General features: G+C 39.1%; 1 protein-coding gene across 4 annotated transcripts in view; it reads left to right on the top strand.

Moving 5' to 3' along the window:
* The window catches only part of FBXW7 (F-box and WD repeat domain containing 7), a 175,689-nt gene that overhangs the window by 150,850 nt on the left and 6,573 nt on the right, over positions 1 to 18,266 (top strand). For all 4 annotated transcript variants that reach the window (XM_085058507.1, XM_085058506.1, XM_085058510.1 and 1 more), the window contains 6 exons: positions 4,700 to 4,834; positions 9,117 to 9,240; positions 11,105 to 11,241; positions 12,896 to 13,009; positions 16,092 to 16,273; positions 17,304 to 17,529. In XM_085058507.1, the coding sequence (XP_084914633.1) occupies positions 4,700 to 4,834; positions 9,117 to 9,240; positions 11,105 to 11,241; positions 12,896 to 13,009; positions 16,092 to 16,273; positions 17,304 to 17,529 (918 nt within the window). The remainder of the gene's footprint in view (positions 1 to 4,699; positions 4,835 to 9,116; positions 9,241 to 11,104; positions 11,242 to 12,895; positions 13,010 to 16,091; positions 16,274 to 17,303; positions 17,530 to 18,266) is intronic.

The raw sequence follows: 18,266 nt of genomic DNA, 5'->3' as shown, positions 1-18,266 counted from the left end.
GCCTATTGTTTTTTCTGGTTTGCAGTGGCTCTTGACTTCAGGTCTTCTTAAAATCCGCTCATAAAACTTTTTGAAACCCAGTGCCCAAGTGTATCTTTGCAAAATTTCTTCTTTTACAAGAAGTTTTATTTTTAAGTCACCAAATTGCTTGCCATAAGGAAGAATTGTCAGCTTGATGCTAAGTTCAGTCAGAGTTGATATTGCTTGAAAAATTACTAAGCTCTCCATTCTTCCTACTTCATATACTTAGGGTGTTGAGTTTCATCTAAGTAATTTATAAAAAAATTGTATTTTCATGGAAAATTGGTTTTGAAAAGTTGTTCCATACACACTAATATAGGCAATCACTTTGAATAACTAGTGAATGCTTTCATTTTACCTGAAATTGGAAGCATTTTTTTCACAACAGTTTAGATACTGTCCAAAATGTTTTTGCCATTTCTGGCAAGAGCAGTGTTCCTTTTTTTTTTTACACAAATAGTTGACTTAGCTACCTAAATTCAAATTACTTTCCATTCTCCACTTTTTATTCTTCCAGAGATGCTCAGGAATGAATACATATACAACTGAGTCGTTCACCTCTTATGTGAAGCAGGCACTAAACATTGGATGATCACCAGCATTGCAGCATTTTCTGCTCTGTGTCTTGTGGTGGGACTAGGTCAGGGGTTGGTGTTTCTGTACAACCCCTACACACAGCTCTGGAGAGATCTGCACTACAACTTCCTACCCCTCTTGGCTGTATCACCATTACTGATTTGTTTAGAGGAGCAGTGCAGACTTACAGCCCATCTCCTGCCCCTCCCTGCGTATTTCCCGTTGGTTTGGCTCTCATAGCAGTTTTGTTACATTCAAGTTCAACTGATTGCAGGAGAAGCTCTGCATTACCCAACCTCTAGCAGGGATGTAGAGTCTGAACCAGTCACAGCTCCTCTAGGCAAGGTCCATCACATGAGCTGCAAATGTTCATCCCAGGGGACCAGACTGGGACTGTGATATAGGTTAATGAGGGGACTTCAGCACCAGCTGCTTCTGAATCCCTCCTGGTGTGACAAACTACTTGCTGATGTAGATGGTGTTTCTTTCAGTGCTTATGTGCTATTTTTATGCAGACTGAGACACCCTCGAGGTGGGGGATGGCAGGGTTTTTGCTAACTGATCCAGGAGCTGGACAGAAGCAGGCTCCAAGAAGAGCCCTTCTGCAGGTCTCAGTAATGACAGACCTCCATTAGCAGAACTTAGTAATGGAGAACAGCGCCCCGAAGTCAAACCCTTTAAAACAGATTGTCCTTAATATACCTATTATAGCAAAAGGATATAATTGCTACAAGCTGTAATTGTACAAATTGAAGGTAGCAGATGAGAGCTGAGCAATAGAAAAGTGCAGGTCACGGAAGAGGAGAGGTGCAGAAACAGATGATGATAAAAAAACAGGTGGCAGGCCAGACAGAAGGGATGAGGTGGAAGTTGTAGAAGCAGCAAAGAGGTTGTTTATATTGATTTTAAGAAAGGGAAGACATTTACACATAGTAGCAAAGGGGGAAAAGAAGGGATAGTTGTCAGATAGGTAGTGTCATGGTTGCAGCAGCTGCATTACTGGATGAGGGAATGGTATGAATCAGCCAAAAGGCCTTGGCTGACAAATCAACACCTCTCTGAGGAAATGGGAGGAAAAAGGGGGTATGTTGCTTTAGGATTCTGAAGTCATTCAAAGAGCAGTATCAGTGGGCCCTGCTGGCTTTCCAAGGGCTATGTGAATGAACCCTGGAGTTACGTTTCCTATGGGAACCCCTGTCCCTAACAAAAACTTTAGTTTAATTTTACATTAAAATTAAACTTCAGTTTTGAAGACAAGGAAAGCAAGGAAGACAATTAAGCACAAGCATTTGAAGGATAAAGTATATTCTTTACAAGGATCTTCAGTCTGAAAGGGAATTGCCCAGTAGAAATCCAAGGTATGTGGTCACACTGCCACGTCTTAAAAGTCTCTGGTCATCTACCAGGTTTGAAACTTTGCAAATTGTTTGGCACACAGTTACTTTTTCTTCTGCAATGTTTGTTCACTGTTGTTTCTCATCAAAGCCAGAGAGTTACTCCTTATCCTTTCTGCCTAATGAGCAGCATGCAGTTTTCTTGCAAATGGATCAAGCCAGAGGGCCCAGAAACAGAATTTACTAGTCTTGTCTTCGTTAATGCAAACAGTTGTGTTCATCTGGCAAGGCATCATCCCAATTTTCCATGCCAGACATTTCCCTCAGAGACCCCTTACCAACTGTAGCTGGAGGTTTGTTTGCTTAAGTGAAAGACTGAGGGGACAATGTCCTAGAGACAACATTTTGTAGCAGTTGATTGCTTAAAAAGATCCGTAGGAAGCTGCCTGTACCCATCCCCTAATGATGATGGACAGATAAAAGAGGGTGCTGCTTTTAGTCATTAGCAGCTCTTTCCCATTCTTGAATCTTTTCGCTTTTCTGTCCAGATCTGTATCAAGTTTTAAAAACCAGCTAAGTGTAAGAGAGTTACAGATTAAGATAGCATACACTGACATTATTAGTCAGTAACATGCTGGTAACTGCTAGCAACATTTGCCACAGAAGCAACAATGCTCTTCAGGTAGAATTGTTCTAATTTAGTACATGTAGCTGCTTATAAATTAAGAATAGACTGACCTTGGAAATTTGTAGTATAAGGAAGTAGCACATGTATTACTTTCCCTCTTTAATTCTCCTAAATTCAAACATGGCTGACAGATGAGATTAAAGACTGCAAACGTTTGTAGCTAACACCAGCTAAGCTGTGGGCTAATGAAACAAACAGCAAGTGGAAAGTTGGTGAGATAAACAGTTCTTCAGTGCATGATTTATGGAGAACTGCTCTGTGATACAAATGTTTCTATTGAAAAAAATTATAATAAAAGCTGTTTACAACAAAACCACTGCAACTTCAGCTGAGACATTCTTGTTTCTTTTTAATATTCTGAGGTGTTGTGTATGAGACGTGGAAACCTTCATCTCCCGTGGGGGCACTCTACATGCATGCAGGTGGTTGGGGAATGTTTTCTTGCCAGCTGAAACCATTTTACCACTTGCCCACAGTGTGTGGAAAGGCTCAGGTCAGGAATTTCCTCCTCCATTTGGGTAGCTGTCCAGTACCTGGCACACATCTGCTGCAGGGCGAGAGCAGGGAGCTGGGGTGAGGCAGCTGCTGTGCACAGCTGCTCCCGCGGCAATCCAGCGGGTGCTCACTGCCTAAACACGGCAGCTTGGAGCCACCTCTGCTGCCCTGATGGACTCAGGTCACCTCACTGTCCCCTGGGCCATCGTTTGGGTGAATGATGCTCCTACTGACATTTCGAGTATTTTGATGTTTTAATTAGAGAGGAATGATGCAACATGGTGATCTTTCTGCATCGGGTAAAGCTGGGTGTTTTTCTGCTTTGCATTCACTTTCAGAAATTCCACCTTGTTCTTCACTTGCCTCATTGTTCTGCAGAAACTGCACAGTACACAAACACTGTAGTATTGTGGAGACTGGAGTGAATTGTCAGAGTCAAAACTAGGGAACAGAAATTTAGAGCATGAGTAGTAAAGGTCCTGAGATACATGGCAGATTAATACAGGAATCTTAATTGTAAGGTATCTCGCCTTTTTTTTTTTTTTAGTTAGCCTCTTGCCATAACTATAATATCATTTGTATGTGCTAATTTACTTGTAAATGTCACTCTAGAAGACATTCGAGAATAGGAATGTGAATCTGCTCTCAAAAACTGTGATGTCTCATTTTCTCTCTAAGGCTTTATTTGTGTTCCAATTTTGTTGCTAAATCAGCTAGCAGTGGTGGTTGTTTTTTCCTGTAAAAATTATCTTTTTCTTTAAATTGTTTTCCCATAACAAATCAAAGCTCTTTGATGAGCACAGATGAGTTTAAGACATGATTTTCGGATCTGCAGTATATTAAGTTATTAATTTTTTTTTCTACAAATGATGCTCTTAATCTGCTGTACTCCCAATTGAGTGCCTTATTAAAATCTTCAAATTTTATAGTGCCCATTAGTAAAAATGTGGAGTAAGAAAATTACCAATCAAAATTCCCTGTTTATTCAAGTGCAAATTGATACTTACAAAATATGCATTGGTTTATAGCCAGGATTCTGAAATTACAGCATTGTCACTTAGGGGACATACTGTAGTAATAAGCGCACAGTAAGATAATGTACTTTTAGGGAAAGTTTTTTACTTTCCTTTGCCCTCATTTCAAGATTTTGGTCTACCTGATGAAACATGAAGGTTAAAAGCTAACATCTCACTAGAATGCACAATAGAGAAAGGGAGTGCATTCTATTGCAACCCCTCCTGTCTGTAATGTGTGTGTAGATTTCATCAGCTTCAAAAGAAGCTTAATTAATTTAATTATTACTACTAAATATTATTATCTATTTAATTGCCAATCTGTATGTGTGTGTATAACAAATCCTTTCTTAGCTTATGAATTAGTGTAGTAATTTTGAATATTTTGTGTTGATTAACTCCTCATTTTTGTGTCATTAGCATGAGCATTTATCTCCTGGCTTTTTATATGCTGGTATATAGTTCGATGAGGGAACTTAATTTGCCTTATTGGCAAAGCAATGGCACTTTCTGATCTAAACCAAACCAGTTTGTTAAACTAAGCTTACTGTTTCTTTCTTCTTCCCTTGCAGAGCTGGAGCGGACCAGAGAAGTTGCTTGCTTTAGATGAACTCATTGATAGTTGTGAACCAACACAAGTAAAACACATGATGCAAGTGATAGAGCCCCAGTTTCAAAGAGACTTCATTTCCTTGCTCCCTAAAGAGGTGAGAATTGCAGGATAATACTGGATTATGCAGTGCATTGGCTGCCATCTTTGAAAAACAACTGTGCTCATTTTGCCAATGTAGTGATGTAAAATGATATTAGAGCTTCGCAGTTTGGTATCCTGCCATCACATGGCTACTGTAATTTCAGATTGACATACATCTCTCTCTTGAATAGCATTTAGATACTTGGAAATACAGATGACCCCTTTAAACAAAATCCCCATAGCTCTAAAAATATCTCTGTATCTTAATTGGGCCAATTGTGCTTTCTTTTTTTTTTTTGAGAACTAATTCTGTTAGGGCAAACACACACAGAAATTTCCTCTGGATGAAAGACCTCTCTGCACATTATTCTCTAAGTGTAAGCATTAATGCTTTAAGTGGTGAGTGTTTTGTTAATGTTATTTTTTAATTTATTTTAGACAAATGGATCCCTAAAATCTCTACCAAATAAACCAAAAGTCAACCCAGAAAAGCACTTCTTACTGAGGATAAAGCCAAACTGTAATTAAGCAGACACCTTACAGTAAATCCTTCACTGAAAATCAGATCATGTTGTATCCGGTTAAAGAGAAACTGAGATTTAGATTTAGGTGTGTCTAACTAAATGCTGTCCACACAAGAGTAATTTGTGATGTCCTCACAAGTAGAACATGAGGGTGGATATGCAAGATTATAAACCCAGTTTGCTGCAGTTATTGAATAAATGTATTTTAATTGACTTATAAATAGTATGTCTCACCTTGATTGATTTTAGGGAGTTAAGTCTCAGTTACTAACACTTTACAAAGCAAGTTCTTTTAAGATATTGTGGTGTTTGTACTTGGTTGCTATGTTTGACATGGTTTTATTACCTGAAGATTGTTTCGTGTCTCTGTTCTTTGACACTCTTTTCTGGCATATATCCTATTTTTGAATACTTAGATGTAGAAAGCCCTTTTTTTCTTTAATACACTGTCATCTTCACAAGTCTGGAAGTGTCACAGCCTTCCCTTGCTGGCTGGCATTTGTAAGGGTTGGAATCAATTTATGCAGCGAGTATTAACTTAGTACACAGGACATGAGATTAGTATTTAGAGAAGCACTTTCTGCAGCAGCCTTCTCGGGGAGTGGAAAGGACACTGGGGGAGGAGAAGAGCTCAGCAGGACCTCTGCATGGTTGCCATGTTTTTAGAGCAGCTGCCCAAAGCTTCAGAGGCAGAGGAAGGCAACAAGACTTTCTATTTTGAAGAGACAGAAGATACTTTGCCACTTCTGCATCTCTTCAGTCTGGAAATTTAATAGAGGATTGAAAACAGTAACTCACAGATAAATTGTCTGTGCATGATTTTGTGGCAATACTCACTCAAGTACAACTAGTGATCTAGTTGCACTGTAACTAAAGGTCATGTTATAATTTTAGTTTTCACAATTTCTTCACAGATGAGAAACACTACTTAGCAGTAAAACTTCATCACTTAGGTTTCTTGACTCTGTTGTAAACTACTAATATTTAATTTGTTTATTTCTAGTGGGTTTCTTGCCTCTTGAAATCAGAGTATTGTAATGCTTAGCTTCACGACAGGCTGACTTCACCAGTGAAGTTAGCTTAAATAATTTTTGCTTCCTAACCCCAAGTCACTGTCACCAAAATTAACTGAGTTTAAAAAAGCCACTGAGCTGACTCCACCATCTCCTCTCCTCTTCCTTCACCCAGATCTCCTCAGCAATGCTGTTCCCAGCTACTGAGTGCTGGCTGCAGTGGGGGGTGACACACTGAGCTGTGGGGGCACAAACGAGTTGTTGGGGTCAGTAATTCCATGAGCAGGCTTCCCTACCGGAGCCAGCATCCTGTGCAAACACGCTCCCTTGAGCTGTCGCTCCGCGTTAACATCTGCAGTTATCTCCAGTGCTCTCGGATGCAATGCTCTGATTTTATTACCGAACCAGAGCAAGGAGATGATGTGGACAGGAGGGCTTTGCTTCCAAACCATTCTCTGCAATGCAAAGACAGTAACTTAATAGCCAAATAACCAAGAAAATTTTTGTCTTCTTCCTGAGAAAACATGCAGTCAAACAATTAATATGAAAAAAAGAGTCCTGTTTTCTTGCTGAGAAATAATTAGAAATAATTATTTAAATTATTTATTTAGGAAAATCAGGTCAAGAAACCAATAGATAAAGAGTTTTGCTGAAATCGGCCATAGAAATTTTGTTGGTTCTGTATGTGTAAGTGAAGAAAAAGGCAAGAGACTGCTTACTATTGGGTTTTACTAACACTTCAACAGAGAGTAGTCCTAAATCCAGTTCAGTTAAAGGTCAGATCTTTGCTACCTGAAATTTTCTTATAACTAGATCCATGAGCTGAGACAAAGGGATGTAATTTTAATCCACTGCTAATCTTAAAGTCAGCTGGGGGCTGTGTTGACCCTTGATGACTATTTAGATAAATGTAGTCTAAAATAAATGTTACCCATATGTAACCTGGTTTAGAATCAGTTGCCTCATAGGTTTAATTAACACCAGCTTAGCAAATGTCTGTGTCTGTTCAGATAGGACAAGTAATGTTTAAACAAACTGCTGTCAATTGAGGAACATTCAGCAAAAAATGGAAAGGGTCTGTATCATGTTTGAGTTTTGCCACGTGCAGGTCTATGTGATGTCTGTTAGCAAACAACACTTCTTCAATAATTTCACATGCCAGGAATTAAGACAGAAAGTCTAAAAGGACAAGTACAGTTGTTGGTCCTGTGATACAGAGCCTTACACTAGATCCTAAATGCTGCCTCCCTGAGTAAGGACAGAAGAAGGTTCTTCAGGTTTGTGGCCTGGGGTGCCTGTAGGGTCTAACACATCATTTAAGGCACAGGTTCCTCAAATGTGGAGTCCTGTGTGCTCCCTGTGAGCTGCAGGTGATGACTTGCAAACAAGGTGTGTTTCACAGCCTGTGATGTGCTGAATTTTTATTTCCTGCTCAGTCACTGGCTTGTCTAGATTACTAAAAGTAAATGTTTCTCACAAAATAAGGTCAAAAATCTGCTGAGGTCAATAGCCTACAGTGATGACTTCCTCAGTAAATTTCAGTCTTTGCTGCTTTGAAGGGCAGATTCTGTTTATGTATCTATCTCATAACTTCAGCTAAAAATTAAATTGAAAATCCTAAACAAAAGACATGGTAAGCAGAAGGGAAAGTGGATGATTTGATTTCCTTGGCAGCTTCTGCATTCTATTAGTTACTGACAAAGACCCCACTGTGTGAGCATGTTAGTAGCTCTCTGCATCACTGTTTATCAATATTGTTCTTTCTGCAGAGTTGTTAGGTACTCTGCATTTCCTGTGACTTTCCTGCATCTTATGCTTATTTTCCATGACTGGGGAGTTGAATTGTCGCTGTCAAGTAGAAAAGCTGTACTTGGTCATCACACCCTTCATGATAGCTGTCCTTCTGTATTGGATTTTGTTTTACATGCCTCCATTTAAGGCTTCAGTCATCTGAAGATAGAGGTGGAGATTTTGGGGGCTTTATCGTGGTCACTATATGGTTTAGCTCAGTCAAACAAGGTCTGAATTTTCCCAACAAGCTTTAGTTTTGTCACGTGTCATCTTCTATTTCCTTTCTGGTGCTCATTAGGATTTGCCATGTGGTTTTGGTAACACACTATACTAAAGCTACATGTCTTGATCCTACTGCATCCCAGTCCATATAGCTCCTTGTAACTCCACCTCGGAGTGTGTTTGCATTCTCACCAGAAACTGAGGGATGCCTACACTGCATTTCCTTTGGCTGCAGAGTGGTTTTGAGCTCTGGTGAATGTAGCATTTACTTGTTCTATATTTGGGCTTTCTGAGTGACGTTACTCATCACAATGTACATCCCTATTTGCTCACATGGTGAGTGCTGCACTTTTTAATTCAACTCTCAAAATAACTTTTGGTGTGCTTGTTAGCTAAAATAACATAGACATAATTACTTCGGTAATAATTCTGCTAATGATTCAAAGTAATGTGGATTACATTTTTTAAAAAATGTAATAATGATTTTAGCTGACATCTATTTTCTTGCAAATGCAAGAATCATTCTGTGATATGATCTGTAAGGATTTAGTTGCTTAAGATGATTGTTATATTTCCACATGCCCACAGGAATAAACTGGAGTCTGTTAAGTTTCAGAGATTGTTTAATAATTTATCGTTCCAATTTTCTGTATTTCATTCCCTGATGTCTGATAGTAAATGGAATTACTTCACTTTTCTCTTCAAAAGCAGTGCAGAAAATATACTTTCTTCTTATTTTTTACAGCTGGCACTGTATGTGCTGTCATTCCTGGAACCCAGGGACCTTCTGCAGGCAGCCCAGACATGTCGTTACTGGAGAATTCTGGCTGAAGATAATCTTCTCTGGAGAGAGAAATGCAAAGAGGAGGGTAAGGCTGAGCAGAATGATGGATGTAATGGTCGAAGTGTTGCTATCATAAAAAGTGCAGTTCATTTACATAATAAGCTTAAAGTTTTACGAAGGCAATTCGTGTGACTTTAGATTTAGTGCTAGTTATGCTTTGAGCTACATGGTATATATCTCTGTTGAAAGCAGGAAATAGAACTAATCCATGGAGTGCTAGAGTTTAGGCTTGAATATCTTATTTGTAAAGTATACCAGTTGCATGTTTTTAGAATACAATTGGGATTGCTTTTTGAGGATTACATTTATTCAAAATGCAACCAAAAGAAGTAAGAGCTGAGATGTAAAAATGATAGAAGCATAGTCTGGCAGTTTGTAGCATGGAGGAAAAACTATTTCAGTGGTTGGTAGAAGGGCTGCTGTAATTTCATGTCATCTGTAGGATAATTAACACAGAGGTGGCACATGGTGGTGGGAGAAGGTGCTGAAAGGATTGCTTGGAGAGGGACACACAGTCCATTAGCCACATGGCTATTATCCTGCTCATGCCAATTCAAGAAGATACGGTGGTCCAGCACTAGTATGAATGGGCAAAAAAAGGCTCCCATGAAAGTAGCTGTGTATTTGTGCACAGGAAGAGTGTAAGCTTTTATTTTTAAGGAGAATTATATGAACAAGGAATCTGTTCTGGGGGGAAAAGAGCACATGAGTGTGATCCCAGAGCAGTATCATTTTGGACACAGGGCCCTGTCTAGACAGCCTTGGAGTATGGAGACAAGAACTTCTGAGAGGTTGATGCAAAGGCTTCAAAAAACATGACAATGTCAATTATAGCTGGCTATTTGTAAGGGCACCTAAACTAATGTTTTTCTTCTGTGATGGAAAGCAGGTGCCTAACCTCCTAAATCTGCTCTAAATATTCTTCTCTTAAAAATTTCAGTGAAAATGCATTAAGAGGACAGAGTGAGAAAAAAGGAGAAGGTTGAGAGAGGAATGAGCTTACCTTTGTGAGCTTACAAGTAAGAATAAATACATCCAGGCAGGAGAGCCCAGACAAGCAGGGCAGTATTGCAGCCTGCTTAGCCTCAGTGAGCTGCTCAGTAACATGAAGGAGCCCTTAATTCAAGACTTGCAGGCAGAGACACCAGAGACAGAGCTAAAGGCAGAAGAGTAAAATCCACATACTGGCAAGAGACAAGACTCCTGCCAGTAATGAAATGCAGTGGAGGGAGCAGCTGCATAGAAAAGAGAGCAGGGTGAGAGAATTTTAAAAAAGCTGTATCTGTAGTAGAAAGGCTAAAACAAAGCACTACTGCTTAAGTGTCAAGTCAGAAAGGGCATTGCTGTATTTAAATTCCAGCCAGGAGAGGACAATGCCAAAAGCACTCAGCCTTTCAAATCAAGAAAGTAATTAAAAGCTCACTAATACCAGGAGTCACAGTGAACTTAAAGGTAATGAAGATGGGTGACTAGAGTGGAGAACCACAGACAGAAAGATTTTACTCCTTGAGCTGCTCCAGAATAAGCATATGAGTGGTTAAGGAGGTTTTTGGACAATATCCATTTGTAAAAGGCAATATTCTGCTGCATTGCCTCGGAAAGGGGGATCCAAACCCAAGCTAGTAGGTTGCCAGCAAGGAATGATGAACTGAGCATTTTCAGTCGTGATTATGGTAATGATTATGCTGAACTGACAAGGACAGACAGAGTATAAATCTCTGAGGAGCAGGGTGGTGTCACTGACACACAAATGTTGGCATGCAGGAGGTTGTTACATTTCTGCCTTATTTTAATGTCAGGGGTCTTGGTAGAGGTTTGGGAGGGAACGCGTTTTCTTTGGGGTGGCCTCATCTCTTTCCCTCCCCCACTTTTTTAAAATTCCATTTTAGGGATTGATGAACCATTGCATATCAAGAGGAGGAAAGTAATAAAACCAGGCTTTATACACAGTCCGTGGAAAAGCGCCTACATTAGACAGCACAGGATTGATACCAACTGGCGGCGAGGAGAACTGAAATCGCCCAAGGTGAGGTTCTGAGCTCAGTGCACAGGGCTGTGAACAAAGCAGGATCAGCTCCTAGCTTGGGTTTTTTCCTCTGGACAAACAAGACTATCCATGCACAAAAAGCAATGAATTGCTACAGAAAAAAATAATTCGTATTTTAGCTTACTCTGGCTTTAAATTTTATTCTGACCAGTGTATTGGCTTCATATGCTTCATACTGCAGAATTCTTTCACTGCTCTTCTAATAATTTCTGTACAATTTTGTGAATTCTTATAAATATACCAGTCTCTTTGAGACAGGTAATTGCAGAAACTTGATTGGAAATATTTATATTTAAATATACAGACACATATATAATACATACATACATATATATATCTAAGTGTATATGTATGTATTGGTAGAGCTGGGTCACGTTGCAACATAAAAATACTCCACGACTGTTCTGTGGCCAATTCATGCTTTATTTTTAAATATATTCTTCTAAATTGAGCAGCACAAGACAATAACTTCATTCTGTGTTAAGATTTTTGTGGGGTTTCCTAATGTTAAAATTATTTTAATGACTGAAATTTATCATTACATCCTTTCCAATATGAAAATATGAAGCAATATTTCAAACCTTTTGTAAATAAAATAGCAACTCTAATCAAACCTGATAATGAACAAACAGCCAGAAATGTGAAGAAAACCCATATTCATGGCTTTTTAAGGTTTTAAGGCAATTTACCTTTTTCTTCATTAAAAGTAACAAAATAAGAACAAAAGAATTCCCATGGAAAACCTATGGCTATATCCTGCTGTTTATTTGGCCGTGACTTATGTACATCTCTGGCAACAATTCTGTTTTTCTTGCCTTGATATGCCACATCAAGTTATCTTGGAATTATTATTAAAATTACAGCCTCTGGCATTATCCAAATGCCATTTCATTTCAATGAACATCTTGAAAACAGTTCAGAGATCTTAAATAAAAAATTCTTTATCTTATGTATTCTGCTAAAGATTTTTTTTGCTGTATTGCAGTAAGAAATACAGAATTACAGTTTTTCCAAAATCAAGCATTGAAAATCCCATCTCTATAAAGCAACATTCCAGTCCACATTCCCAGCACATGAAATTTTTTGCTTTTGTTTGTATTTAATTGAGTTAATGGTTTTCTAGTTTTTGACTTTGGTGCTGTCTGGCATTTAACACAATAACAATGCTTCGCTGGTAAGGGAAAAAAATAGATGTAGTCAGCCTTGACCACTGAAATACAAATACTCAGCAAATAATCAGCCCATCCTTTTTATTCAAGATTCAAACAAAAGGCAACAGTAACTCAGCTGAAAACTAAAGAGATGGAATAACTGCAGAGGAATCGAGCAATGTCCAGTTACTATTTCAGCCTACTTTTGTTAGTGATTTTCCCTGGTACTTCAGGAGGCTTGCAGTGACTGCAGTGTGCCTGCTAAGCAATGCAGCATCACTCCATGGAGGGAGGAAAACACCTTCTTTGGTCCCAGCTGGCGGTAAATTAGACTTGACACACGGGATTAAGGGGCCTTATTATTAGTGAAGCAACTCTAGCATTTTGTAATTTATGAATCAGACGAGCACTTTGTTTCTCCCGCTCCTCTCTAATCTCCTGTGTTAAATTGTGGCTGTTGCTTTTGTGTTCTGGGTTGCCAGGTGCTCAAGGGCCACGATGACCACGTGATCACGTGCCTGCAGTTCTGTGGGAACCGCATCGTGAGCGGCTCTGATGACAACACGCTCAAAGTGTGGTCAGCAGTCACAGGCAAGGTGAGGTCCTGCTCTGCTGGATTCCTTAGGGAATGAGCCACAGGTAGAGAACTGCTGCAGCAAAAATGCTGCTATGCCATCAGACTGTGCTGCAGGGTGGCCTTTGGGGCAGGAATCGGAAGATGTTCCAGCTAAACGTGAGGGTTGTCTTTTCCCACACAGAACTCCTCCAGTTCAAAAAAGTCACCTTGATGTGAAATTGCAATGCTGCTCATGTTACCATTGGCATATATCCTTGTTCTCTTGGCAATTCTGCTTTTCTTGTGGAGTCGTTTGTGACATGGATTTTAAAGAATTTGGACAGAAACATTACTTTATCTTCCTTAAAGCTTAACTTAGGCTGCTTTTACCCCTCTGGATCTCCCTTTCTCACTTGTCTTCTAGCATTCTTTCTATTGTTTTCAAGTTTTTTGAAATGGAGTGTTCATTTTACTGGCTCTGATTTGAAATACAGAGTTTGTTTTTCTTTCCAAGCTACTATATTGCTGAGCCACAAAAAAAAAAATTAACTTGCTTTAGGTTTAAATATTTCCTATTAAATTAGATCCAGCTCAGGCAGGAATTTAATAAGCTTCAATAATTTAATTCTGGCTTAGGGAAGCAAAACAATATGTGCAATCAAAAAGACAGTACTGAACATTTCAGTCATGTTAGAACATCACAGCTACTCAGCCCACAGGTTTTTTTTTTTGAGGTGACTGACCGACCAAGGATGTAGAAAAGGCCTTGGGGAAAGAGCACTTTTTCCTTTTAGACTTGTATTGTGTGCACTTAGCTTGGTTTTAATGGTATAGATAACAACAGGACAGCTGCTGAGGATAACATGTTTAAGATGTAAAAGGTATCCACTTCATAATGTCGAAGCTGAATGTATTCAGCATTTGTCATTGCATGCCCAGAAGATCCTTGAAGGGATTGTTAATCCTACTGTGGGTAAGAATAAAATTAAGAGCCATAGGCAGCCTCACCCTGCTGCTGTTGGCTTCCCTACAACAAACTGTCTAATGAAGGATCCCATAATGAAATTTACATCTATTTTAATTGAAAAGGGCAACCTAAGCACAAAGAATACTTTCTTTGTACATACCACACTCCCAAAAGCAAAACGTTCCCTTAAATATATGAAATTGAGCACAGTGGCATGACTTAACAATTACTGTTCAGTAATTTTTTGGAAGTAATTACAAAACCGAGTGTGACCATTTACCCCAAACCTTTAAGAGAGCCAGAAATTGTGTGTGAAAGATGGAAGCATGCTGTATCAGCCTACATGCTTACTGATGCTGAAGATTTAATAAAATAAAGAAACCCTAAAGGTTGGTTTGTGCAAATGAACATGACTAAATAATTCCCTTGACAGATGTAAAGCCCAAAATAAGGATTCTGTGTTCTTACTGCTTTAACAGGATGATTTCTTAAAATATGAGCACATTGGTTGAAATAAGAAAAAAAGAGAGCTGTAGAAGTGATCATCAGCTGTGAACTGAAAAAGATGGATTTGATAGCAGTGAATTAAGCTAGGAGCCAGTAATTGCAGAAGATTTGTTAAAAAAAATGTGAAAGAACAGGAAATCCATGTACTACAAAAAAGCAAGCCTTTTTCAAGGATGCTGGAAAGAACAGAATATTAGCAACAGGAATTACTATACTGTCACTGATGCAGAAAAAATACTTTGGAAGAAAATTCATGTGATGGAAATACAGCATGCAGTGATAATAGAGCATTTCAGCAGAAACTCATATGTTAACAACTACCAAAGTTATGGTTTTTCTTATTAGAGTTGATCCAGATAATCTGTACTGGATGGGGGTGTTTTTCCCCTAGTAAAAAGTAACCTTTGGCTTAAAATTAGTGCATTTTCAAAAGGTATGACCGTGAGGAGAAGATCCAGGATAGGACAGTTAGAAAAGTAAAATGCATCAATGTTTAAATGGAGTAAACTGAAAGACTGGGTATTTAGGATACATTACCTCAGACAAAAAATATTGGACTACGTCAAGAGGAGTCAACTAACAGTTAAAGGAAGGCCACAGCAATTAATGCCACTTAGCATTAGATTACAGAAAAGGAGATCCTCAAACTGCCTTGACCTCTTTTCTCATGCAGTTACAGGTTTGACTGATAAAAATAATAGTGCAGAAGTAGATGGCTGTGTGCACTGGAAGACTGTATCCCCACGACAGAACTGAAGAAAATAGAATAATGCAAAAATCAACATGGCACATATTTAAATAGGTTAGAAAATGGGTAATTATAGAGATCATGTTGTTAAAGTAAATGCAGAATCTTCATGGAGTATCTTTCTAGAGGACTCTTGCAAGGATCTTTGCTTGTCTGTGCTAATTAGCATTTATTGCTGCCTGGTGGGAAAGCATATATAGTCATTACTTGTAAGGAAAACAGGCTGGGAGACAGAGACAAGCCATTGTTCCAGGCCGACAGGGGTTTTATGGAAGTAGGTGTGAGCAAACACTGTCTGTACGTGGTGAGAAATCGTGTCATACATTTGGGATCAAAGAAGGGAGGCTGTGCTTATGTAGTGTGGAATTCTCTCCTGGGCGACAGTAAAGTCTGAAAAAGGTCTGAAACATGATTTTGCAGGAGTGGTGCTGTAGCTGTGGCTTACAGAGTGCAATGTTTCTTGCATAAACAAACAGAAAAAATATAAAAAATATACGGTTTATAGATTGGTGGTAAAACCACCAAGTGTGTGCTCTCTCCACTTCTAATGTGCTTCAAAAAGCTATTGGGAATCCTGCAGTGACTCAGAAAAATGCCAGGAAAATGACTCAAGGCTGCAAAACATGTCCTTGTATTGAGAAATTTGGAAAGACAGCTTAGTTTGTCAAGGGGAAGATTACAAGAAAAAATCCTTATAGTTGAAGTGCCAACAACTGAGAGAGAAATTTGATGAGTATTTTTTAAAACGGGGAATTTTTTTGTTCCATCAGAACGAAGTCTCCAGGGAAGAGTCTTCTGGCTCTTACAGTGAGAGCCAACTGCTACCTCCAAGATTGCTTTTTCTGAAAGTTTCTATTCCCCCATGTCAAAAGGGTAACCAAGGAAAATGTTTCTTTACAGTGTTTGAGAACACTGGTTGGGCACACAGGCGGAGTGTGGTCATCCCAGATGAGGGACAATATCATCATCAGTGGCTCCACAGACAGAACATTGAAAGTCTGGAACGCTGAGACTGGGGAATGCATCCACACCTTGTACGGACACACCTCCACCGTGCGCTGCATGCATCTCCACGAGAAAAGGTGAGCCTTTGGCCAGGGCTGCAGCCACAGCCTGGCCTGGCATTTAGACTCCTGTGCTAAACACAAAGTGCTCCTTAAACTTGAGTACCTCATCCAGCACCGAGTGGAACACGAACCAGGCAAAACATGACACAAGGGAGGAGATGATTAATAGAAGCAGAAGCATAAGAATACTAAATGAAGAACTGAAAATTGAGTCATGTACTTCAAAAAGTCACAGTCTGCGTTATTTCAAAGCTAATTCTTTGATACAGTGTGATCCAGTCTCCCACACTGAATAATTTCTTCTTTTGTCAGTGCTAGAAACTTTTACTCATTTTACCAAATGGCCTTTTAAGTATTGTCACTGCAGTATTTTATTTAAATTCCAACTGATTAGAACACAATTTTTGCAATAGCAAACCTTGTCTTGATTCAACAAACATTGGCAGAGCTCTGTTACTCAGCTGTGTATGGAGCTGTTGACAGAGAGATTGTTGGTTGCATTTCTTCTATTTTGAAGAATGAAGAGATTTTTCTGTATAAAATCTATTATGTTCATTCCATCTCATTTCTGTTCTCGCCTAAAAAGGCTTATAGAAGTATAAACTGAAAAAAAAAATCGAGCAGAATAACTTACTTTACTAAAAGTGAAATTTCTAAAGATGTTTGTTTGTTGCAATTAGTTAACTCAGAATGCCACAGCACTGTCTGTAGTTCACCATGTTTGTAAGCTTGCAGAGGTAGATACAACATTCACAGCATTTCTCATGGCATTGTTTAGCTGTTCAGGAATGAAGTGCCTTTTTAAATGCTGGTTGCTAGGTATATCAAATAGACAGATCCTGAGGAGGGGAGTAGAGCCAGGAAGAAGAACACTTTGGTCATTTGAGATGCTAATGAAATGTCACGCCAAGCCAGAACTTCAGCGGCTAGCGCACCAATGCTATCTAACATCCCAAATTAAAACTCAGAACCCGTTTGTACCCATGTTTAACTGTTGTAATATTGTAACTGTGCTAATACAGGAGGCATTTCCTTGTTCCTGCAGGGTGGTCAGTGGGTCTCGAGACGCTACGCTGCGAGTTTGGGACATAGAGACGGGCCAGTGTTTACACGTTCTGATGGGCCACGTCGCTGCAGTTCGGTGCGTTCAATATGATGGCAGAAGGGTTGTAAGTGGTGCATATGATTTTATGGTCAAAGTGTGGGATCCAGAGACAGAGACCTGTCTGCACACACTGCAAGGGCATACTAACAGAGTCTACTCGTTACAGGTATGTGATTTTTATCTGCTGCTTTAGTTTCCTTAAGTAACTTCTAAAGTCAGTTTATTTCAACTTGTTTATTAAATTGTGGGTACCTAGTACACAGTTATACAGACCATGGGAATACAGAGGCATCTGTGACGAACCCCTCTTTCATTTTGTTACACTAGGTATTTGTTGTCCTAATTTAGAAATCGAAATTTTTTTTAGAGTAGCATTTTTTTTAAAGGACCTAGTACAGTAAAGCCCAAATCTCTATACCAGCTAGTTACATTGTTTTGTGGATTGATGGTTTGTTTTGTTGAGATTTTTTTTTTTAAATCTTGCATGTGTTTTGGAGCTATGTTTTTGCTTTCCCCAAGAAATTCCAAACTTATTGTTTTAAATAAATCAGAGGATATAGTAATTGACAATATGCCAGAAACCCCATTGGATTAATGTTCTGATTTATGGAGATCTGTTTATCCTCATTTTCTAGTCCCATCTTCCAATTCCAAACTATAATTCACAGTAAGGCTGAACCTAAAATTTTAATGATCCTATGTAAATCTCTAGCCTTCTACTTCCTCTTCTCTGAGCACAGATATACAACTGTGAGGCTTTTTCAACAGCAACATGTTAATGTAGGTACAGGACCTTATGGTGCTGCTTTGTGGTGTCTCTCTATTGCCCACCAGTCATCCACAAAGCTGGCAAAGATACACACAAACCTCATGTCTTGGGTCTTCTTACCTTTACTAACCCAA

This window comes from Lichenostomus cassidix, chromosome 4 (assembly GCF_008360975.1).
Source record: "Lichenostomus cassidix isolate B80296 chromosome 4, HeHo_3.0, whole genome shotgun sequence".
NCBI classification, from domain to species: domain Eukaryota; kingdom Metazoa; phylum Chordata; class Aves; order Passeriformes; family Meliphagidae; genus Lichenostomus; species Lichenostomus cassidix.
The sequence above is the reverse complement of the archived record's forward strand: the minus strand, read 5'-3'. Positions and strand labels throughout refer to the sequence as shown.